Source organism: Diorhabda sublineata, chromosome 7, assembly GCF_026230105.1.
Source record: "Diorhabda sublineata isolate icDioSubl1.1 chromosome 7, icDioSubl1.1, whole genome shotgun sequence".
NCBI lineage: Eukaryota > Metazoa > Arthropoda > Insecta > Coleoptera > Chrysomelidae > Diorhabda > Diorhabda sublineata.
In genome coordinates this window covers 13,117,397-13,142,728 of record NC_079480.1, presented here as the reverse complement: position 1 = coordinate 13,142,728, position 25,332 = coordinate 13,117,397, and the positions used below count along the sequence as shown (strand labels likewise).

The window sequence follows — 25,332 nt, the reverse complement described above, 5'->3', positions numbered from 1 at the left end:
TAGATGTCCACAAATTGCAAAAATTAATAGGAATACTTTGACTACTTCAACTTTTATCTTATTTAACAAGTAAACACAACTTAAATATTTATTTGTTTATTTGAAATATTTTAGCAATGGATTTAAATCAGTAATAAATAAGTAACACCCAACAGAATAATTATTTTCTACCGAAAAACACAAAAATAAACGAAATATTTTAAATTCTAGGGGTCTCGGACAATGACATTTCTTTCGAGAAAGAAATAATACATTTCATCTAGTTAATGTGCATTGAAATTGAAATGTAATTGTAACTAATGTAAACAAAATTGAAAATGTCAGTGTATATTAATTGTACGAGGTCTGGCTATTGAATAACGAGACTGCGCGCCTAGAGGGCGCCCTAGACGGTAGGTTAACAAACGAGTTGTGAGTTGGGTTTCTAGAAATCTTGTCTTTGCACGTCCCAAAATACATTTCCGAAAAACAGGAGCAACGTATCAATCTCAAATTTCCCGTTAAAGTGAAAAAATTCCGACTAAGACAATTCTCTAACTCGTGCGCGTGTTTTTAAGTGATGTAAGCGCTTTAGTAAGGGGCCGAAAGAGCAAATCAAAATTCAAGGCAATCTTGACCGTTTTTTTTTCTCTAGCCTTTTTAAAGGATCAGCTGTAAACACTGGATTGCCCAATACCACAGCAAGAAAGGGGGACACAATAGATTATTTGCATCGCAATGTATATGATTCCCCACTATCTACATATATACAACCTAACGTAGAAAAGCACAATTCCTCAACATAGATGGAGCACACATTGTTATTTGATTCTCACTGACATATATGTAATTTTGTTTTTCAACAGAGATCCTACATCCTTTTTTAAATATGATAGTTGTAAAAAGCAAAGGGCCGCTTTTTTCAACCTCCGATCGCTCCGTGCAGACGCTATGCTATAGGCGACTGCGAAGCTCTCGCACTACACACTCCGCCATTGTTGACATTCAGGCGTCAGTCGGAAACCTAACCTAACGTAACCTAACCTAGCCACGTAAACATGTCCGCCATCACTAATGCTCCCGGTGTGTGAATTATGAAGTGATTCGTTTTCTACAGGCTGAAAGCCATAGTGCTACAGAAATCCATCGGATAATGAGTTGTATGTATGTGGCAAACTTCATGAGTGATGGTGTTGTACGTGAATGGTGTCGAAAGTTTAAAGTTGATTGTAATGATGTGCATGATGAAGGTGCCAATAACGCAAATATGTCGTTTCAGATGACCTGGTTCAACGAGATTCACCATTACTGCCCTCGTAATAGACAGAATTTTATATGGCAAAGAATTTAAATTGCAAAAGTGACATGAGGGTTTAATAGACATTCAAAAATATTTACTGCGAAACAATTTTGAAACACAGTCATTAGTTACATAACGAAACATCTTTGTATTGGGTTAATCACTTAAGAAAGCAATGGATTAATCATAAAACGAAATGCGACATCTTTAAGATTAAAGTTAAATTAAACAATTTGTATCATTCATTATAACGATTATTGTATCAAAATAAAAAGCAAAAACATTATATTAGACATTATGAAAGAACATATATGAGGTAGTACTCGGTGGAGGAAACAGTTTACTGAGTACAAGACGAGTACAAATAAAATATAAAATTGAAAAATAGCAAGTATTCAATAATTGCTTTATATCTAAATTTCATTAAAAACTCATTAGCAATTAAATCATCATTGTTTTTGTTTAGTTGTCCCAAATTTGAAAAATCAATTTCAGACTAATAATATTTAAAAAAATGTTGTTGTTGGAAGGAATATATTTTTTTGTAAATTGAAACTCTCCCAATATTTCTGTTACATTCTGTATCTAATATTAGTCGTGCCTTTTTGTATAACCAGCTCACCCCAAAGAGGAGGCAGCATCTTCGAAGAGTTTTCTGAGTTGTTGTATATCACCGGGAAATAGAGGAGGACGCCATCGCCTGTGCGCGCTGGCAAGAATACCAAAAATCACCAAATATTACCAGAAAAGCTAGCAGAGTACCAAATACTTGTATGCTCTACTACGACTATCGCAACATATTTTTGATGAATTATTTCACTCATTTTTCCAACCTAAATATATTAAGCTACCACTAATTTATCACTAGGCTCTATAAACATGAGTCAAGTTTTATAAATCGACTTTACTCCTGCCAATTTCATCTCGATTATTCTGGCAGGTTCTTCACACATCATCTATCGACTCCAGAATATTTGCTAAGTGCGTAGGCGAAGACCAATTTACAGGGAAAAAAAGATTGACCCAACTAATCTAGTTATCCGGGTAAATAAGACATGTCCAGTCATCTATCTATCAGTTTTGATATGGTGTAAGTATTAGTTAAAAATTGTTATCAAAGTATTTTCTTCAGTTGGAATTGCCTGATAAGGTAAAATACACATCATATTCTACCTTTTATTGGTCAAACTTGCAATATTTTTTAAACAAGATTTTATCAACATTTTTGTCTTTAGTTCTTGTTCTCATGAATCCAAAACTTGATATACAGAGTCATGTATATTTAGATTTTTACAAGAACTTATGTGTATCATCCCTCCACGATGAACATGAAAAATATGTTGCGATAGATAATAAAATAAACAAATGAAGGGTAATTTATAATAATCACTAATTATTTTATGACAATTTGAAAGCGAACTTACCTTCTCAGCGCCTGCGGAGAAAGTTCACCACTATCACTTAAATCGCTGTCAATGTACATTCTACCACCTTCGGTTGCCTTCAAGTAAGATTCTCGACGGGTTGCTCGTTCATCATCAGCTGCAAAAAAGGTTAATCTGGTTAAAATAGAAAAATAAAATGATAGATTGATTTAAGAAAATTTTGTAGAACGTTCTCGAATATTTTACATCGATCATAATAAATTGCACTCATTTTGGAAGTGTCCAGATCATTCTAGAAATTTTTAGAACGCTCTTCGATGTTCTAGATCGATGATGATAAATTGCACTCGTTTTGGAAGTGTCCAGATCATTCTAGAAATTTTTAGAAAGTTTTCGAATATTCTAAATCAATCATAATAAATTGCACTCATTTTGAAAGTGTCCAGATCATTCTAGACATTTCTGGAACGTTCTCCAATGTTCTAGATCGATCATAATGAATTGCACTCGTCTTGGAAGTTTCCAGGATCATTCTATAAATTTCTAGAGCTTCCTAGAACATTCTAAATCGATTATAATAGTTGAAGACATTTTAGAACTTTCTAGACCAATCCGGATCTTTACAGAAGTCCGCATGATTTAGAAAAGGACAGAAATATATGTTTGCACATTTTCGCCACCCACAACCACCCATCGCAACCAAACTCCCTTACTATGATCTGGAGACCAAGGGGTATTTACCACCTCAACGGGAAATTGATTGGGGTTGATGGTGATTGAGTAAACCGTGTCTTTACGTATATATAAATTATAGATAACATACCCATGTTAGTACTTTTATTCCTCCTCTTCACAACTACTGGTTTATCATCAACTAAAAAAAATTAAGACATTTATTAATAACAATAAAACATGGTAACTTTATTCATATTATAGAGTTTATTTAATAACACCGTAGATTAAATACTCTCCAGATACACACCATCCATATATTACTCTAACTTGACATTCGGCTGGGTTGCCTTGTGTAAAATTTGACGTAGTTTCTAATATATTAGGTACTATTAGTATCTTGGCAGGCTAGAGAAACATCTGAGCGTGTCGGATTGACGGGTTACTGACGATGGTTTGAAAAATATAGATATTTGGGAAGTGATTGGATTATTAGGTGATTATGGTGGAATAATCTATTCAAAGTGGCTTTGGAAACACTATAATCGTTTCAAAATATCCACTATTTCATTAATTTTAATATTTAACTTGATCTCAGACTGTTCTAAATATTTTTGCTAGGGGAAGTATACAATTTTTCAAGATCTCAGAAAGTCTTTAGCATTCAGTTAATATATGAAATTGCAATAGAATCGACTCTATCCTTATATTTATACTAGACCCTAACAGTTTGTGTCAGCTCATTTTGAACCATGAAACAGGCATAAGTCAGGCAACGCTCTCGAAAAATCAGTCCGACGCCGCTCTTAAATCTGGCAACACTGTCGAAACAGATTAACGAAGCATCTTCCTGTTGTCACTGTGTCATGATAACACGTGCTCGTCGAATAGACGCGTTCTTTTGGAATGAACAACCGATACAAGTTCACGCTTCAAGAAAGAGTTTTTTTACGTCGTATCTGCGTACGAACGCGGATTACGAAATTATGTTTACCTAAATTTAACAACAATTTCAGAACTCCCCGCTATCGAATCGTTCACAAGTTTGGAAGAGTTACCGGAAATTCTTAACAAAATTTCGGAATTAAACACTATTAATATATTTTATTTGTGAATATCATGCTTTACCATTGGGAAGAAATACATGACTATGAGAGTAATATAGTCCATGTTAAATATTCAAATATAGGTTAGGCAAAGAGCAACGGTTTGATAAGAATCGTTGTAGAGTCGTTTTGGCTTTCCAGTCACTCTGCACCTGTACCTAAAAAGATATTTTTTCTATTAGCTTCAAAATATGTGGACTCGTAGCGAAAGAAACAATTTCTTTGAGGGGGGTGTCCCCCACTTCCCAATGCATTAGCACTACCCATCCGAAACACCTAAGCTTTTTGCCGAACTGAGCAGGACATTTTCAGAATACACGCTCTGTTGTCTCTATGGCTTGCTCGCAGACTTTGGAGTTGTCTCTGCCATGTCCAATCTCTTAAATGGTATTTGACAGGAGGCAGTGACCTTTTAAAATACCGAGCACCAGTTTAATGTCGTTTGTTCATTGCGTTATAGATGAGGATACATTAGACCTCTGGTTCAATCTAAGAAGTCGTGACAAAATGATCTGGTGTACCCTGAAGGACTGGTAGGTTACTCTGTTAGCTATTGAATCTACAACACTCTTTATGTACACACTTGTGGCATATTCTGCAGCGGTTTCATGTTTGTGTTGTCCCAAATTCACTGCAAATCAAATCCAGCTCATTTTCAACCTCACTTGTAGGACATTCAGAACTATTTTTTTAGAGAAAGAAAAAGAAATCAAACACCTGCCATTTAACACTTTTTTTTTCTCTTTATGATAAATATATTTTTGTCAGCTTTACTTTCATTTGCTCTTCTTCTTCTATTTATGTTTACTCAGGAGTGACAGTTAAATTTTTGATGTACCAAACTGTCTTCTTTCGATTATTCTTATTATTATTATTATTATTATTATTATTATTATTATTATTATTATTATTATTATGTATCGATCATTAAGGGTGTGTATTTAAGGAATTTTTAATCTACGATAACATTAACAAAATAATTGAATAGTTAGTATAATAAATCACTATATCCAAAGTTAAAACATTTTACAATACGTTTTAAGGGTGGTAATGAGAGATCTCATTTTAATATCAAACAGAAATAATCAAAAATTGATTAAATAAAACAAAAAATTATCAACAAAAACATATGTCAATCAATAACTGATAATATGCCAAGTAAATTCAAACATCTTGTGCTTATCGTCCCTCATCACAAAATCTTCGTTATTAGTGGTTTATTTGGTGCAAAACATTTGTCTCAAAGATTTATCCTTCAAAATGGGCTTAAAATTTGCAAATCCACATTACATACACCACATCAGACCATAGATAAATGCTAAGTAAGTCGAATCCATTATCGAAGTTATGGTTAAAGTGACAAACAGGATGATTGTTAGTCTAGTTAGTCGAACCAAGCAATGCAACACCACCAAAACCCAAAGATTAAACTCACAATGAGGTGTAAGACTCCGTCTTTGGGACGCGTCCGGGTGTGTACTAGGCGGTTTTAAGAGCCAAGCAGATTTGACGGGCCCGTCTAAATCCAACTGAGTGGGTCGAATCGGTTTATTCATCGGAGTTGGAGGAGTTATAGAAACAGAAGGAGCGAGATGGATACGTTCGACTGATTCTGGTATTAGAGGAGGTAAATCGGTGCAAGGTGGGTTCGAAGGAGATCGGCTTAAATCCAGAGTCACTTCACAGTCTAAAGAGAAATTGTTAGTTTAGTGTCGCAATGTTTTTATTTTGGAATTAAAAGTATAGACTTTATATTCTAAATTAAGTAATGATTGATATAAATTATTGTGTAGTAGTTTCAGTTGTAGTTATTCTTATTAGAGTGCGGAAATTGGATGCAGTTAGTCTAATAAAAGACGAAAATATTAATACACTGCCCGCCAAAAGTTTAAGACCACATGAAAACGACATAATTATCTATCAATTGTAACGAAACCCCATAAGATAAATAAAATAAATGTACATCTACAAAGAAGCCATTCTTTTATTTACTTCCAAGTTAATGGACAATAAACACTGATTGTTTTCAAACGCCAATAAAAGCTGCGTTAGAGCCAAGTGGTAAAGTGGTAATAATATTTTTATGATGTGCTAATAACTAATTGCTTTGCTTTTGTTTCCCATCGGTCAATTATAAGGATTATTTAGTTGCTGAAAACACGTACTTCCGTGTACCTGAAGTTACACAGATTTGTTCACAAACAATCTGAGTTAGTCTTAAAATGGGAACATCCAGCGTAATTAGCAGTGAAGTGCGTTCTGCCATCGTTGTTTTGCATAATAAAGGCAGTTTTCAAAATCGTCCACGCTCGGGAAGGCCGAAAGCTACGTTATGGTCTGGGGTTGCTATTCTAGCCATGGAACTGGTGATTTGATCGAAATTGACGGAATTATGAAAAATTGACAATACAAAAAAAATTAAATCAAAATGCCGTTCCTTCTGGTTTACGATTTATTGAAGATTCATTGTCTAACAGGACAATGATCCCAAACATAATTCCAAATTATGCAGAGGATATTTAGAAAAGAAAGAGGCACCGTTGGTGTTGATAAACATGGTTTGGCCTCCTAAGAGCATTGATCTTAATCCCATAGGAACGTCCGTAATTGTAGTCCAACCTCGCGAGAAGAAATGTGGAATGCTTTGGAGCAAGATATGTATGTCGAGACTTGTGAAAAAAAGTCATGGAACGTAAAGGAGGATTTTTTGATGAAACATCATTTCTTTGCGCTTCTCAAGTATAATTAATGTCAAAAATATTTTATTGGATCATATAACAGTTTAATTAAACGCTTAATATTTTATTGGAGTTTTTTTAAATTAAGGTGGTATGAAACTTTTGGCCTGCAGTGTATATTCATGTTAAATTACCATATCCAAGAATTGAAAACTCCCTAGATATACACCAAACAAATTTATGTTATGGCCACCATACACCTCGGTTTTATAGACATCCAAAACGCATTTGACAGTGTTAGAAGAAACCAAATATGGAATAATTTATAACAAAGAAGAGTTAGAATCAAACTGAGAAACAATATCAAAAGTATACATGTAACTAAGAACCAGGTGAGGCAAAAATAATGGAAACATGGAGAAAGAACTGATTTCGGCGAAATCGAAAGAAGTAGAAAGAAAACTGGAATAGATATAAGTAGGATAACTAATCGACGTAGAAACGAGCAATGGAATTGAGGTACATGAAGAGAAGACAAAAATAATGGTCGTGGGGAAACAAGAAGAAGAACTAAAAATAGGAATTGATTGAATACAGTTGGAACAAGCGAAGAGTTTCAAATATTTAGACGAAGATAATCAAGAAGCAGAGGTGAATAAAAGAATCAGCGCGGCAATCAAACTTTATCAAGCGTTGAATAGAGATTTTCTGGGAAGAAAAGAAATAACTGAAAACACCAAAATAAACGTGTTTAAATCAATATCTAGACCAGTCATTTCACATGGTAGCAAGCGCTGGGTACTTACAAACTCACACAAAAGCAAAGCTCAAGCAGAAGAAATGAAGTATCGGAGGTGTCACCAGAAGAGATCGAATAAGAAACGAAACGATAAGAAAAGACTTGAATGAAACACCAGTGATTAAAACAATTGGAAAAAAAGGTTTAGATGGACATCTGGAAAACAATAGATCGGCAAACAGGATTTGGCAAGCTAGAGAAATGGAAAAGAGAAAAAGATGATGCCCAAAGAAATCATGCCGAATTTAGGGAGAAAAAAAATAGCATGGATAGGGGCTACAAAAAAAGGTAGAAATAGAAAAAAGTGGCAAAACTTTGTGAGTATAAAAAGACAAATAGAACATCAAAAAGTCTCTCTCTCTCTCTCTGACTACTTCAGTTTTACTTATTTAATTAGTATACCGTGTGACTTCTGGTTATTTTCTGAGGCAATTTCTAAATCTGATGGGGCCACAGGAGAGCAGATGAAAGACTTTCCGAAAGAAGCCCACTAGTCATCGATTCAACGATCTCATCCTATATAATATTTCAAATATTTATATTATACAAGCAAGGTTAACTAAAAGGATCTTAAAATATTCAAAGCGTCCCATTTGAACCCATATCTTTCAAAATATGTTTAAATTTATGTTTTCATTATTAAATAATCCATACTGTAGATGTAATACTATTTTTGAGCTAAACTATTGCGTTCTTAAATGCGAATAGCACTCTACAATGTGAGGTAATGTTGGAGTACATATAAACAATATATTTAAGAAAATGTCCCATTACCAACTAATTGGGAATATCTACTAAACAAACAGCATTATTTTTTATGTCTATGTTATCTTCTCTTAAGTTAAACATCAAACGATTAAGATCTTGGTACGTCTACATCTATCCGGAAAGGTCTTGCAATACTTAATTGTCTCTTCTAGTATCTCGATTTTAGAAAAAAATAAATAATAGTTGACTACCCACACTGGGAATACTGACAAAGTACAAATTTCGTTCAAATATACTTCACAAGAAACGATATTTGTCCATTTAACGATAATGCTATTAAATGAGTGAAAAATTTTCATAATTTTCTTGTACCATATTTTCAATTATGTCGATTAGATTTATAATAAAATTTTGAGTGTCTAGCAGTAAAAACAAAAGTGATTATGTGAAAAAAATCATGGTATCAACTCAATTGCGAGTTATTATATGAGTAAATAATTTTTTATTTATCTCATGGAATTTTCTCGCACTATATTATCAAATATTTCAATTGGATTTTCAATAAAATCCCTATGGAAATATTTAGTAGAAGGATCAAAAATTATTATTTGAAAAAACTCATAGTCTTCAATCAATTGCAAGTTACTGAATGACTAAATAGAGTTTTTATCATTTCAAATGATTTTCTCGCTCTATATTTCGATTTCATTTTTAATAAAATCTCAATTGGAATAATATAGTAGAAGGGTCAAAGCTGATTATTTGAAAAAAAAACATAGTCTCAACTCAATTGCAAGTTATTAAATAAGTAAATAAGTTTTTTATAGCATATAATTTTCTCGCACTATATTTTCATATATTTCCATTCGTTTTGTAACAAAACCCCATTATAAGAGTGTAGTATTAGGTCCAAAAGTGATTTTGTGAAAAAACTCATAGTTTCAACTCAATTGCAAGTTAATGAATAACTAAATAAACTATTTAAAATTTTAAGATTTTCTCGCACTGTATTTTCAAATATTTCGATTGGATTTTTAATAAAATCACCGTGGAAGTGTCTAGCATAATGACAAAAGGTGATCATGTGAATAAAATGGTAGAATCAACAACCCCAAATAATTATAAGTCAAATTAATGTTGGATATACAGATTTTAAATTACTTTAGTTGTTTATTATCATATTCTCATTAATAGTCCGGGGAACAACGGTTTTAATCTCAAATTTCCATCAAGACGCATCGAAATATCAACAGTAGATAATAAAAAAAGCAAAGTCCACCTTATATCGATAGCAGATTTCACTTGGGGGGTGAGTACCATTTGCGGGTGGTAATTTTTTTGTTGAAACTAATCGTAGAAATCGATAGAAAAAAGCATGCTAAGCACAAATTAGTCTATGGAACCTTTCCATACTTTTTGACTTTGATTTTTGTTAAGCATAATCGATTTTTCATGAATAATTCAAAAATTTTAGATTTTATCGAAAAAACTGTAAGAAGGTTTAAAGTAGGTTTAAAAAAAGAGTTTTTTTTTTGGTTAAAGACCTACCACGAACCGAGTTATGATTTATTAAAGGTAGAAATTTAGGGAAGATTTTGAAAAATTGAATAAGTGGAAAACCGTCAATTTTACGAAAAAAAAGTATTGAATCTTTTTTAAAGGATTTCAAAAAACCATTCAAACGAGAATTTAGATAATATCCCTTCATTTCTACCATTGATATTGCCACCCTAATTGAAATTAAATCTTATAAATTTGCAAATCACTTTAATTGAATATAAGTAATAGAATCAATAAGTTTGAATGGTTTAGATGGCTTGAATCTGAAAAAAATTATGGTTACAATGGAAAAAGTATTTTTTAATTTATATTTTTTTATAACTTCAAAAATATGAAAAATACGTTAAAACTGTTATAAAACAAAAAGTTTTTTTTAATAAAAATTTCGTTTTTTTTATTTTTTTCTTAACTTCTGAATTAACCGAGATATAACCTTTTAAACTTCATAGCATCGAGTGACTGGTACCATTTTGGTGCCCTTTGGACGTTTCCCTTTTAAAAATAAAGGGTTCAATGTATTTCATTTCCTATAAAATGATTTTTTAATCAACTACCTAGCTCAAAAATAAATTATACCTAAAATAAACTAACACACTTTGTGTTGTGTATGTATGTGTGTTTATACACATGGTAAAAAGACTTTCTACATATATATGGATATAATATGGGTTGAAATACATTGATTAAGGGTTGAAAAATATAAATAGTATCCCTAAACATCATGCTATCTTTATTTTAATCCTAAAAGTTTTTTTTGTAATTTTCTAAATGCTTTAACTTTTATTTGATCGAATTTTGACATTGAAGGGTAGTTTTCACCCCTTACAATAAATTGCACATATTGGCATAAAGTAGATTTTAAAGTGAAAGGTAAATAGAACTTAATTTCAAAGTTTCACGCAAATCCATGCGTTTCGGTGTAATGCTGAGGTGATTTTTACAGTTGTTTACTGGACTATAATAAAATTACACTAAAAAAAGAATATAAAATAATGCATTTTCGGTCTCATGATGATGTCAAGAGAAAATTAAATTACCAATTGATGATAAAAATAAATAAAAAAAATAGTATCCAGTTATATCTAGAAAAATCCGGACGTTTTTAAAAATTAAAAAAATTAAAAGTAAAAAGATTATATTTCAGAAATACACTTAATCAGCATTTATTTCAATATAAATAGGAGTTTTTTGCTAATTCAATCGTTGAAATTAATTGAGTTTATTCAACATTTATAGAATGATAAATGTCGAAAGTGAATCTTATAATTATCCATCATATAATTTTTCAGAATTAACCGCAAATGTAGCTACTGATTCTTCCCACAATTATTAGCAACAATGTTGATAAGAGAAATTTTTATCAAACACCGATTAGACTGACATCCATTTTTCGCTCTATATTTTACTATTCTAAAGAAAATTTAAATTTACCTCGTGTTTTTTGTGACTCATCTTTCGCCTTTCTTCTATCGGTCATCGCACCAATCCAGGATTCAACTGAGTTCGATCTAACTCGCATTTTTGGTGTCAGATCTACAATATCTAGAATTAATAAATGAATTTTACCCATATATAAAAAATATATTTATTTCTTAATGCCTTTTAAACGTTTTTCAACTAGACCTTTAGTATTCACAAATAAAAGGTTGGTACAAATATTTGAATAGACCTACTGATGCTACTGATTCAGGGGTTCGTGAACATTCTAAAGGACTAATAAGTTGCTTGACACATAAATTAGTAACTGAATAGAGTACTTGCTCAGTTTGAGAAAAAATAGCTTTTCTTACATTTTTTTTTTAATTCTTTGATCATGTTTATAGAGAAAAAAATAGTGGAAATTCAAAAATTTTGTAGGTAGTTTAAACATTTCAGTAAAACCGCCATAATGCGTGACATCATAGGTATAAAATAAACACTGAACATATGATACAAACAGCCAAAATTCGGTGTGGATCTTTCAAAACATCCACAACGCAACATGGAAGACCACCATTTTTCAATTTAAAAACAAATCTCGGAATTACTAGAAAGAAATTTGAGAGTCTAATAGCCATATAGTCTTTTTTCGGTTATATTTATATATTTGGATAAAATAATAGTTCCCTAATCACAACCATGTCATCAATTAATAATTTGGTAATCAAAATACGAAATTGTAAATACTTTTCCAAACTTGACAAGTAGTTTATCTTACCAAGTAGCATGGTTTGAGAAAAAAATAGTTTTGGATAGTTTTTATACAACTTTTATTATATTTTTTTTAATTCTTCAATCAATATTTATACAGAAAAAAATTATTGAAAATTCAAAAATTTTGTAGGTAGTTTAAACATTTCAGTAAGGCGGGCATATTACTTGCCGAGATAGGTATAAAATAAACACTGAACATATGATATAAAGTAAATACGACAGTTATCGTCTATGTTATCTATGTTATTACAAAATAAATGGTGGTATATAAATCGTGTTTTGTGCCAGGATGTAAAAATACCATTATTAAAACACTTGGTAAAAATTTTTTTGTAATTATTTTTATTGCCAGGAATATTTTAATGTAAGTAAGATTCAAATTTAACTTATTTTGATATTCTATAGTTATTAAGCTTATTATGCTTTTAATTTTTAACGTGATTGTAATAATGTGAGAATTTAACCTTCAAAAGGTTCATTCTTATACGCTACGTTGCCGGCAACGATAACCTCGTGATAATCAAGCAGACAACTGCTCAATGTTTTGATTGGTATGTGAGATGTTTTCTCTTCAGTACATTTTCTTGGCTAAGGCATTAGTGATTTGAGCTACCTTTCATAAATATAAACTTCTATATCCAAGATAGGGTTCAACAGTTTAAGTATTTTGCAATTTCAGGTTTTCTGTGAAGATTTTGGGAAGGAATAAAACAAAAACAGTATAGATCATAGATGATATCTACACCTCAAACTTCTATCAAGTTAGGTTAATATGAAATCTATCAAATGTATCTTCTATTAATAATGTCAAACGCTATAACCCATGTCTATTTCTTTTCTTTCGCAAATAGCTCTTTAGATTAAGTTTTCATCGTTGAACGTGAGAATTAATTTTTCAAAGTCTACTTGGCGACTAATGGTATGCCAAAAGTACAAAAACAAACAAATAAATCAATTTTTATAACAATCTCACCACGAGATATTCGAGCTCGACTGTCATTAAATACAACTCGACAAACCAGCTACATCCTCATTCCTAAAGAGAACTTGTTCAATTAATCATAATGTGTTTGGTTAAATCTCTCAGCAACACATCATTACAATGATTTTTATTCAAATATGTTCGTTAATAATCAAATGCAAAGACCCACACGTTGCGCCGTTGCCGTCCGGACGGTAATAAATTGTCACGCCCTTTAGCGAATACCATCAATTGTAAATGTAAAAGACGCGACATTAAAGACGATCGTCCGCTTAATAAAACTGCAAGATGTCCTTTAGTACAGGTGCTAATGCGAAAAATTAGCAAATCCTTATTGTACTGCTGTCAGATATAAAATCAACTTTTTGAAGGGTAGTTTTATTTTTAATTCTGTAACACATATGGGGAACTTTTTTACTTATTAGCTCCTAGCTAAAGTTCCTACATGTCAATTTATACATGTTTAATAACTGTATAATCATATAAGCAAAGACCAAGCCAAAAAAGAAGAAGAACCTAAACGGTTCAACATCCTAAACCCTAAATTGATTGTTTTGCAACAATTTTTTTATTTGTTTCTATTTAGTGATAAATAACTTATAAGAAAAATGTTATTGTTAGAATAAAAACGCAAACACAAAAAAAACGTACATGCTGTTAGTTTTTCTCATTTGTGCCCATAGAAGAAGACAATTAGTACTCAAATAATTCACTCATTGAAGCATTTGCATTTGTAATGAAAAAATTTGAATACCTCCAAGAATATCTGTGGTAGTTTTTTTGTCCTTCGAGCTGGATATCATCAAATTATGGAAGGCTCGAAAGACCAGACCGTGTAATTGTGTCAAGTGGTAGTAAATGAAGTGTTCGTTATAATACCTTCTAAAACACAGTTGACAACATTTATACTAAACACACTGTTTAATACCTCAAAACCAACACTTACAGTTACTTTTGTGTCTTCTATAATTTGCTGATTGAAATCCAGCTCGAAGGACCCGACGGTGTAATTGTGTCAGGGTAATGGTAGTAAAGGAAATGTTCAATACCTTCTAAAACAATATTTATACTGAACACTATGTCTGATACTTCTACGCCGACACTCGTAATAACATTTTTTGGTCCTTCGAGACGGATATCATCGAATTATGGATGCCCCGAAGGATCAAACTGTTAGGGCAGTGGTAGTTAATGAAGTATTCATTTACAGCGAAAGCACTGTTTACTAGCACTATCCCAACATTCACGGTAACAGTTGTATCTTACCATAATTTTCTTGTAAAAATCCGACTCGAAGGACCAGACTATATATTTGTGTCAGTGTACTGGTTTTGAATGGAGCCCAGGAGTCTGTTACTGTAGCTTTAATGTCTTATGAAATAGAGTTCTTGAAGACTGTTTACAGTTTTAAAAATGGAAATGAGCTAATTAAGAACGATTAACGTCCTTCGTTCTCAGTAACAGATGAAAATGTGCAATAAGTGAGTAAACTCGTCCATTTAAACAGACTATAGAGGTATTGGAACCAATGTGAGAAGAGCGGAAAATGTGTCAATTGCTTTCTTCTTCATTATAACAATGTGCCATGACACAAGTGCTTTCAATTCATGAGTTTTCAGCTGTTTAATGTCTTTTTTTCGACCCGCATCCGCCTAACCATGGTCCAACCCGGAAATAAAAAAGTAACAAACAGAAAACGTTTTGACCCTATTCTTGACCATGAGATTATCCCAATAGAGTAGATAAAAGACATTTCAAAACAAGCTTTTTAGAAATGCTTTAAGTGATTGATTCAGCATTGAGATAAGTTTACTGTTAGCTAAAGGCAGTACTTTGAAGGAACTTGATACAAATTTCATGTTTACTATGCTTTTAATAAAATAATTTTGATCACACCTCGTAGATGATAGTTGTCAATTACCAAGAGAGCAATATAGTTGTTTCATACAATATTTGTTCAAGAAAGAAATATTTTTGAAACATAATAGTATTAACTACAACTACACCAAAATACTTGTTACACATGAAGCTTTCAATCAACACTCAGCATTACATTATAATTATTAGATGTTTAAAACACTATTTAAAAAAAACATTTCTATACATCGACATTTATAGTTAATCAGAGACAAGTACTAATTGTACAAAATGAATGAAGAAAATGAAAATAGATGAAATATCTTTTTGTCAAATTTTAAATTCGATTTAGTACTTTGAAGATTCGAGAATGATACACGGAAATCACTCAATTATTAATTACAAAAAAATGGTCACAACGGTCCAGAAAACTCACAGAATACTCTAGAATATTTATTAACTGGATAAATATATGGAGGGAGACCAATTTACAGAAGAGAAAGAAAAATCATTTAACCAATTGAACCTATCTACCTTTACTACTATATAATTACATTGTCACACTCGGAAGTTTTAATCTATTTATCTATATGAATCGAGATTTGTAAATTTTCACTTGAAATGTTGACATTTTTCTAAACTTTCTATCTGTCAATTTATTAATGTTATATCGTGTGTTGTTTTATAGCAAATTCGATTTCCTCTTCAATATTCTTGTAGGTTCTTCGAAGTCACAGTCATAACGGTCTAGAAAACTCACAGAATTCAAGAGAATATTCGATAATTGCGTAATAAGAGAAAAGAAAAATAATATACTGAGCCTTGTTACAATATTTCTAAGGAATACTCCTCTTTGCCATATTTTACAACTTGATTCAACACTTTAAAGATTCAATTAAATATCCTAGAGTGTTCTGTGAGTTTTCTGGAACGTTGTGACTGTAACTTTGAAGACTCGAGAATATTGGAAGCAACACAGGATAGAGCAGAAATAAATTGACAGATAAAAAATTTTAAAAAATGTCAACATTTCAAGTGAAAATTTACAAATCTGGATTCATATTGATAAATAGATTAAAACTTACGAGTGTATATTATTATATAGTAGGGAAGCTAGATAGGTTCAATTGGTTAAATGATGATTCCCTCTCTCTTCTTTATAATTATTCAATTATTAAATATTTTAGAGTATTTTGTGAGTTTTCATTTTGTGAGTTTTCTGGGCCGCTGTGATTGTAACTTTGAAGAAGCCGCAAGAATATTGGAAAAGAAATCGAATTTGCTATAAAAGCAATCCCTCCCCCGCCCCACTCCCAACGTCAAATCGCTGCCACTGCCTGTTTAAGTTCGAAACTAAAAAAATAGTTGTTTGTTTTTCGAAAAATTTTCTTCATAATATGTAATGGCAAATAATTTTTTGTAAAATCAAGTTATTTAAACATCTTATCGAAATATTAGTACTAGTACATGCTCTCAAAAATTCAACATTCGCTCTAACCTGCTGGTGGTTTGCCCGATTGAAATTCTGAGGGCAGGGGGCAGTGTAAGTATTTGCTTCCGCTGGAAATGGTGACATTTCCGGAAAGCCCCTTACCGCTGCCGCCTCCAAATAATATTTCGTGGACGCTAGCACTGCTGGCGTTGCTCCCTATTTCATTACGCATAAGAAAATAAAATTAATATAAAGACGGTTGTCGAAAATTATCGAAATTCAATTACTCACCAGAGCTATCCAACGATCTGCTATCTCTTTGTATCCTCTTCAATACTGAGTTAGATGAGGTGGTTGAAGTTAGACTTGTATCTTTTTTCGGTTCCGACGCTTTTATTTCGTAATCCTGAGCCAGTTCGGTAACATTTGGCACCAATTTCTTACTACTGAGTCTTGCTAATTCGCTTCGAGAAAAATTAGTTTTGTTCGCTTGTATTGGATCATCCTCTGGTAGAGGTTTACCGGATTCGAAATCTTTAGCTCGTTTTGAAACGATCTGCAGAGGCGGAGAATAGACCCTAAACAAATAGACCATATATTCAATCAAAACATTTTTATAAATAAGATGAAGATGAGTTTTTTAAAGGAAATGTGAATTGCAAGTGGAAGACTTGCATCATCCCAATCCCAATCTCCTAACATCTCTTTCTATCTGAAAAATCTCTCTCGCTCTCTGAAAATATTTTTAAGTCAATCTCTCTCTTTCTCTATGAATTTTTCAGGATCTTTCTCTTTGTATATTTCCCTCATTCTATCTCTTTCGTTGTGAATCTTTCTGAACCGTTAGCTCTCTATCTCCCTAGATCTTTCTTTCACTATGGACATTACTTAATCATTCTTTCTCTATGAATCTCTTCAGATCTACCTTTCTCTTTTCTTTTTGAATATCTCTCCTGAATATATCGTTCATTGAATCATTCTTTCTCTTTCTTTACGGCTTTTCCTTTCCCGAATCACTCCGATTCTCCCTCTGAATCTTTTATCCATGAATCTCTCTCCCTCTCCCCCCCTCTCTCTCTCTTAATGAATATCTATACTTTTCTCTGAATCATTTTATCCTTTTTTATGTGACTCACTCTGAATCTCTCTCTCTCTCTCTCTCTCTCTCTCTCTGAGTGTAAATGTAGCCACTTCTCTCTATAGATATCTCTTAGCCATTCTCTAAATGCATTTCTCTCTCATTATATCGTTCATTGTATCTGTCTGAATCATTCTCTCTCTATCTATATAGATATTACTTTTCCCGAATCTCTTCGATTCTTGCCCTGAATCTTTTCTCTATGAATCTTTCTCCCTCTCTCTGCCCCTCTCTCTCTATATATGTCCCTTTCTCTGTCTCTTTTTTTATGAATCTCAGGATCTCCCTCTCTCTGTTCTCTCTGAATATTTTTTCCCTGAATATCTCTATTTCTCTATAAATTTCCCTCTCTCTATGGATATCTTTCACGCATTCTCTTTGTGGATCTCTATCTAATCATTTCATTTATTGAATCTCTGAATCTTTCTCTTTCTTCCTCTCTGAATCTCTTGACTCTTACTCTGAAGCTTCCTCTTTCTGAATCTTCCTTCCATTTCTCTTTATATTTCTTTTTCTAAATCTCACTGTGAATCATCCTATCTCTTTCTATGTGAATCTCTCCTGAATATCCCTCTCTCATTTCTCTCTGTATTCTTTCTCTGAATATCTCTCTCTATGAATCTTAGTGCTACCCTGGACCTTTCTCCATCTGAATCTCCGTTTCTCTTATAATTTTTTTTATATATCTCTCTTTATGAATATCTCTGAATATTTCTCTTTCCGAATCTCTCTTTCTCTGCAAATCTCTCTGTTCCACTTTGAATCCTTCCTTTCCTGATTCTCTTCCTCTACGAACCTCTTTCTGAATTATTCTCTATATTTCTCTGTGAATATTCCCCCCCCCCTCTCCTTCATAATTTTCTCTCTTTCTCTGTGGTTCACTCTGAATTCTCTTCTCTCTTTACTATTCGAATCGTTATTTCTTTATATATTTGTCTGTCACCTGAATCCCTCCGTGAGTTTGTCTCTCTCTAAATATCTCCGATTCATTTCCTCTGTTTCTTTATTTCTTTGTTTCTCTCTTATTCATTATTTCTATGGATCTCCCTTCTGGATTCATTATCCCTCTCTCTGGATTCCACTTCGAATCTTTCTCCTGAATAATTATCTTTGTTTCTATGTGAATATTTTTTTCCCTAAATCCATTTCCACAGATTTTTCTGAATCATTGTTGACCTCTCTGTATCTTCCTCGATTTTTTCTTTCTGAATCTTCCTCTTCCTGAGTCATTCTCTCTCTCTTTTCTCTGCGAATCCTTTCCGTGGATATCTCTGGATTCCTCTCTAATTTTCTCTATTTCACTATGAATTATTTTCCCTAAATCTCTTTCTATGAATCTTCCTGGATCATTCTCTCTATTTTTTTCTGTGAATCTCCCTGAATCCTCCTTTCTCTTTTCACTATGAATCTTTCTGTTTGTGAATCTTTCTGGATCTTATTCTAAACTTATCTCTTTCTCAATCATTCTCCTTCTTTATCTGTGAATCTTTCTTTCCTTAATAATCTCTCTATCTACAAATCCCTCTGGATTCCAGTCTGAGTCTTTCTCTTTCTGAATCTCTCTGAATCATTATCTCTCTTTACTTGTGAATCTCTCTGAATGTCCTTCTATCTTTTCTTTCTGAACCATTTCTATGGATCTCACACTGAACGTTTCTCACCCTCTTTTTACGTAAAACCAACTAAATTTGTCTCTCTCTACTCTTTGCGAATCCTTTCGGATTATTCTAGTTTTCTTCTGTGAATCTCCCTGAATTTTCTTTTATTTTTTCACTATGAATCTTTCTGTTTATAATCTTTCTGGATCTTATTCTAAACCTCTCTCTTTCTCAATCATTCTTCTTCTTACTCTGCATATCTTTCTTTCCCTGAATCTCTCTCTCTCTCTCTCTCTCTTTAAATCTCTCTGAATTTTACTCTATCTTTCTCTTTCTGAATCTCTCTATGCAAATCTTTCAGGATCTCCCTTCTAAATATCTCTAAATATATCTCTGGATCACACTCTAAGTTTTTTTCCTTACATGAATCTTTTCTTTAAGCCTACAATGAAAGCCTACAATGCATTGAAATTTTCTTTCAAGACACCGGGAGTACTCTGGTAGGAGAGCAGATATCAAAGAATTGCAAGGGGAACACAACCAAAGACTAGAAGAATACCCCAATCCATTTCTAATGTCACTTTAATTCTAAACAGTTCATTGAAAACTAGAAGGGAGGTTCTGAGAAAATATCAGTAAGAGTTAAATTTTTGGACAAATTTTAGTTCATTCATACTTATGGGATTGTATGGGATGGACTCTTACCTTCTATCGTCAATGTAGGCATCTTCTGCTGCTGATCCATTCAGTCCTTCCGTGCTATCGAATTCGCTGGGAGGTATTGAAGCTTCATATATTCTATCGGCATTAACGAGTATTTTTTCCTTGGGTGACGTAACGCCTCTTTGTTGAGGTACATTATTTATCGCTCCTCCTTGTACCGGATAACCATTTTGAGGATTACCTCCGCTAAGATCTCTTTCATTTTCAATATCGTTTTTGACCCTTATGAAATTTTGGTGGCTGGGTTTCGAATTTTTGGATTCTCGTTCGTTCGGAGGCCATACTTGTCTTTCCAATTTTTTCGGCCTGCTATAAAATTCTTTTCTAACAATCGATTGATCCGTTACGTTGACGGGCGTTTTAAGAAACTCCTCCTTTTGTTGGACGCTTTTTCTAAATCTATTCATGATTGCGGAATCGTCTGTTTCGTGTCCGGTTAATGTAGAATTGGAGTCGAAAGATATTAGACTGTCTTTGGTGCTCTCTGGTATAGAAGAAGACAGCGAAGAGGTGGATTCTCTTCTTCTCTCGACTTCCATACTATGTCTACAGTTTGGGGTCTTTGATGAAAAGTCGGGGGTTTCCGACATGTAATTACTGCTTTTGTATATCGTCGTCATGTTGTATTTATTTTCACTCATAGGTATTAGGCTACTATATTCTGTGTTGTACCGTTCTGGGTTAGATAATATATTTCCTTCGCTTGCCCTTCTGTCCATTTTCTTATATAAGGGGACCTAAAAACAATTTTCATATTAACCTTATGAATTTTTATTACTCTCAATTAATGCAAAGCAACTAAATTGGAGTTTCTAGAACCGTATCGAACACACTGTTTACACTACACCAATAAATTGTCTGACGCTCGTTTCGATAACTAAGTTATCGTCTTCAGAGACTGAAGGTAAACTCAGTTTACGTTACACAGAGTAATTGTGTGTATTGGTGTAGTGGTGGAGTAAACAGTGTGTTAAAATTCATAAAATTGATTGAACTCCATTAAAAAATACACAGACGTCAAGGAGAATTTATAAAAGATGTAGAACTAATATTAATTTGACGACTCTCCCCGATTCTAATCAAGTACAAAATGAATTTTTTTAAATTATTCACCAACTCGAGGCTAAAAAGTATATGGATAATTTGATGACTGGAAATGGCAACATCCATACCCTTATCTCTTCTTATGGGAATATACAAATAGAAACAAAATTGCAAACGTAAGCAAACATTTTTATCACAAAAAAATTCAAATTCTTTATATCCCTACACCCAAAAAAAATATATGAAATTATTAGATCAGGGGGTGATTTGAAAAAGTACTAAAATATTGAGAAAAATAATACTATTGACGAATTGAAAGATCAATTATTACAAAAAAGTGTCATCGAAAATAATTGTGATACTGTTTAAGTAGGACAAACAGCACAATATTTGGCAAGTAGATTCAAATCCCATGAAGATTAAAAAAAGTAAATGAAACAGCAACTACAACTGTGACATTTTAAGAACATGTACATTATAAATAATTTTTTTAAAAAAATCGAATTTTCAGAAACGATTGAAAAAAAATTGAAAAATATGAAAATATTGAATTTTGTCATCGTCACCATCTTTAACATACAAAATAATAAGGAACTATTAATTCGAACTCTACAGCTTTTTAGCTATCAGTTCATGAATTTGTATAAAAAATATCAGTACACTAAGAAAAAATAATTATACAGAAAAAAATATTAGAAAAATATAATTAATTAAAAATAAACGTAATACTGTATATACTGGACAAACAACATAATATTTGAGAAAAAGATTAAGAGGCTATAAATAAAATAAAAGGACAATAATTATTACAGAAAAGTACATATTTGATTATAAAGTATAACATAGTCAACGGCTTTTTGGATACATAGTTTTACTATTTTGTTAAATAATTATTGTAGTGTAATTCACTTCTGTTGAATAGTCACTACCACTAATTGAAATAAATTAATTAGTCGATTCTTCGTTTCATTCGATTATATTCCGTATATAGAATCCGTTCTATATAAATAGGCGCTAGTTTAGCAGCCAGAGTCACCAGATGGTAACTAAAGTACCAGTTATATGTACTTCAACTGATGCCAAATACCACGAGTTTCCAGTCTTAGATTTTTGAAGTTATAAGAGATACAAAATCGTTTTTCAACAAAACCGAATTTTGAAAATTTCAAAATCTAGATAGGAGGAAAACAACGATTAAAACAGTTTAGTCTTTTTGGATATGCGATAAATGGAATTGCCTTATATTTAATCTCATGTTACCTATTCATCAAAAAATATTACGACATTTGAGTAATACAGTTTTCCATTTAACAGATATTTAGCTCAGGTAAACTGATATTGGACAAATGTAATCAATTAAGAAAAAATTATTATGGAATTAACATAGGACAAACATCACAATATTTAGAAAATAGAATTGGACATGCGATCGATGTAATTGCCTCATCTTTAATCTCATATCACCTATTTACCTCAAAATATCACATTTTAGAGATACAGTTCTCCATTAACCACATATTAAGTTTAGGTAAACTGATATTAGACAAATGTGATCATTTAACAATAAAAGAATAATCAATAAAGTGAATCGTAATGGTATCAACATAGGACAAACATCACAAAATTTAGCAAATAGAATTAAAACCCACAAATATTATAAAAACAAATGAAATGAAATTTTTTGGACAAATTATTGGGAAATTGTACATATCTATCACAAATTATCAAACACAAACGATACAATCCAATTATCTAATCCTGAATAAACCTGTTACGTACCCAGGACAAACATCATAATATTTATAAAATAGATTAAAAACCCATAAAGATTATAAAAAATGAAACGGCCTCAATTTTTTCCTGTTTGTTTGTATTAGAAGGATCAAAGATATTTTGTTTTATATCTGTATATAACTCGAGATGATTTAGGTGATCGATTGTTTATAGGTAGGTAAATTGAAATGTGGGATATCGAATAATCTGATGTATTGGTCATTAATATTTACAGGATGGTCGTAGAATATTGAAAACTGTAGAGAAAACTTATTTATGGTTCAAGGAAGTTCAATAATCCAGCTGGAAATAAATTCACTTTATTATCTAATAATTAATGATTACTTTACATGTCAAGTATTTGTTTTATGTCGAATTTATGTATAGGAGAATAAAAAAAAAGAACATAAATTTCAACCACTACTATACTACCAGTATAATATATCAGTACAACATTCTTAGATTTCCATTTGCTTTATATTATCATTAGCATTTACGAGTATAGAAGCTTGTTTGCAAACATTTTAATGGTCATTTTTTTTCTTTAATTTGTTTCATATATTTACATTTAACATAAACTAATTAATAATAAAAGAATAATTAATATTATTTTAATTTAAATATTGGAAACGTTAAAGAAAATATTCAACTGAACTGAAAATACAAATATTTTATTACGGACTTTCAAGAAGATAGAAATTACTAATAAGACTGATCTGAAGCAGTTTATAGATAATTCCAGAAGAAACTTGTTACCAATTTAAGGGTAGCAGATCCAAAGGATGTAGAAATCTAGTACAAAACTCGAAAAATGAAAGCCTTTGCATGAAATCGATTAAAAATTAAACTAAACTTTGAAACTAACCTGGGGTGCAGCCTTAGACCTTCTGATCTTATCCGTGTCATGGGGCTGGATTTCTGCATATATCTCTTGTTGGTTATTTCTTCTAGGAACGTTTTGTAGAAGACTCTCGGCACTGTGCTGTCCCCTTTCGTATTCAACTCTTTGAAGTGGTTCTCCAATTATTCCATACGGTTGTTGCAAAGTTCTCCAGGAAAATGCGTCCACTTGGAATTCTGGAGGTACGTGAGCTAATCGTTTAGATATAATCTGTTGAGCTGTGTGTTTGTCCACGGGAGTTTCCGGGTAGATTTGTTGGTTACTTACTGGATTATGTGCAGTTTCGGCAAAAAACTGAAATAAGAATAAATTAGTTATACGTAATACAACATTCAATATACAGGGTGTTTCCTCAGTAATCTAAAATATTGTGATGGGCGCTTCGTCACCCCATTTTAAGACGAAAAGTTCTGTGTGATAAGTCTTGTGATGAGATACAACATGTTAGGTTAAGTTAGTTTAAGATAGGTTAAGGTAGGATAGGTAAGGATAGGTTGGCTTAGGTTTGGTTACGTTAAATTTGTGTCTTTGGATGCTAATTCCATCTTATCCGTTCCTTTTTTTGGAGTTCTATCGCTCCGTGTAGCACTTTATAGACCGTTCGCATCGTCAACATTTTTCTACATCGAACCTCTCCGAATTGAATTAGAGGCTCATCATCCCCTTCCCCCAGTAAAATATTTCAAATTCGAACTTCCATATTACCGAATGTATGCATTTCTGCCAACCAAATTTGGTCAATCACTTCTTCATTATATGTGTATTGAGTTTATGAAATGTACATCCGCGTCAGGCTTACCAAAAATAAAATGCAAACAAAACAATTAGAACATGCGGTAACTAGAAATGCAAAATTTTTTAAACTTTTTATATTGGAAAGAGAGCTTCAACTAAAAGTTGTGTGTCTATATCTACTATATCTCCAAGTTCTTTAAGAATATAATCGAAAACAAAGTTTATTAAATAATTTAAATTTTCATCAAGACACATAAAACAACTTAGAGACTATATTTCAAGAGAAATTAAAAATACATAAAGTCAGTTCTATAATTTATATTGCATTTCCGGGAAGCGGTTGCATTAACATTACGTTTCTTCACAATTTAAGTCATTGATGTTCTTTTTATTGACAAGTTTTCGTTTCCCGTCCGCGCAATCTGCGGTGACTCTAATAGCATTTTTCGTTTTGTTTCGTTACATCGTAAGTAGATGTCGGGACGGGTTTGGAATCGCACATTATATTATGTGAATATAGTTTCAACCGCTAGATCCCGACTGGTAATTTCAAATTGGTAAATATTCTGCGAGAAAGAGACCGAGGAGGGCCTTGAAAAATGCCACCAAAGTTCTGAAAAAGTCATTTTCCGGCAATATCTCAGAAATATTCTAATTAGAGAATTTTTATTAAGGTGAAAAATGAAGATCAGTCCTCATTAATTTGGTCGAAAATTCGAGGGATTGCCGAATATGTTCGAAGATAGGTTACAAATAACATTACAGCCTT

The 25,332-nt window shown here is 32.2% G+C and overlaps 1 protein-coding gene across 19 annotated transcripts in view; it reads right to left on the bottom strand.

Moving 5' to 3' along the window:
* Positions 1-25,332, bottom strand: part of LOC130447072 (rho GTPase-activating protein 21-B) — a 257,972-nt gene that overhangs the window by 59,783 nt on the left and 172,857 nt on the right. For 4 of the 19 annotated variants that reach the window (XM_056783706.1, XM_056783708.1, XM_056783725.1 and 1 more), the window contains 9 exons: positions 23,793-24,122; positions 20,093-20,847; positions 16,943-17,229; positions 16,718-16,867; positions 11,619-11,729; positions 5,878-6,129; positions 3,488-3,538; positions 2,704-2,821; positions 1,902-1,988 (listed from right to left, as the gene is read on the bottom strand). In XM_056783706.1, the coding sequence (XP_056639684.1) occupies positions 1,902-1,988; positions 2,704-2,821; positions 3,488-3,538; positions 5,878-6,129; positions 11,619-11,729; positions 16,718-16,867; positions 16,943-17,229; positions 20,093-20,847; positions 23,793-24,122 (2,141 nt within the window). The remainder of the gene's footprint in view (positions 1-1,901; positions 1,989-2,703; positions 2,822-3,487; positions 3,539-5,877; positions 6,130-11,618; positions 11,730-16,717; positions 16,868-16,942; positions 17,230-20,092; positions 20,848-23,792; positions 24,123-25,332) is intronic. The other 15 variants (XM_056783709.1, XM_056783712.1, XM_056783723.1 and 12 more) reach the window with 13 other exon arrangements.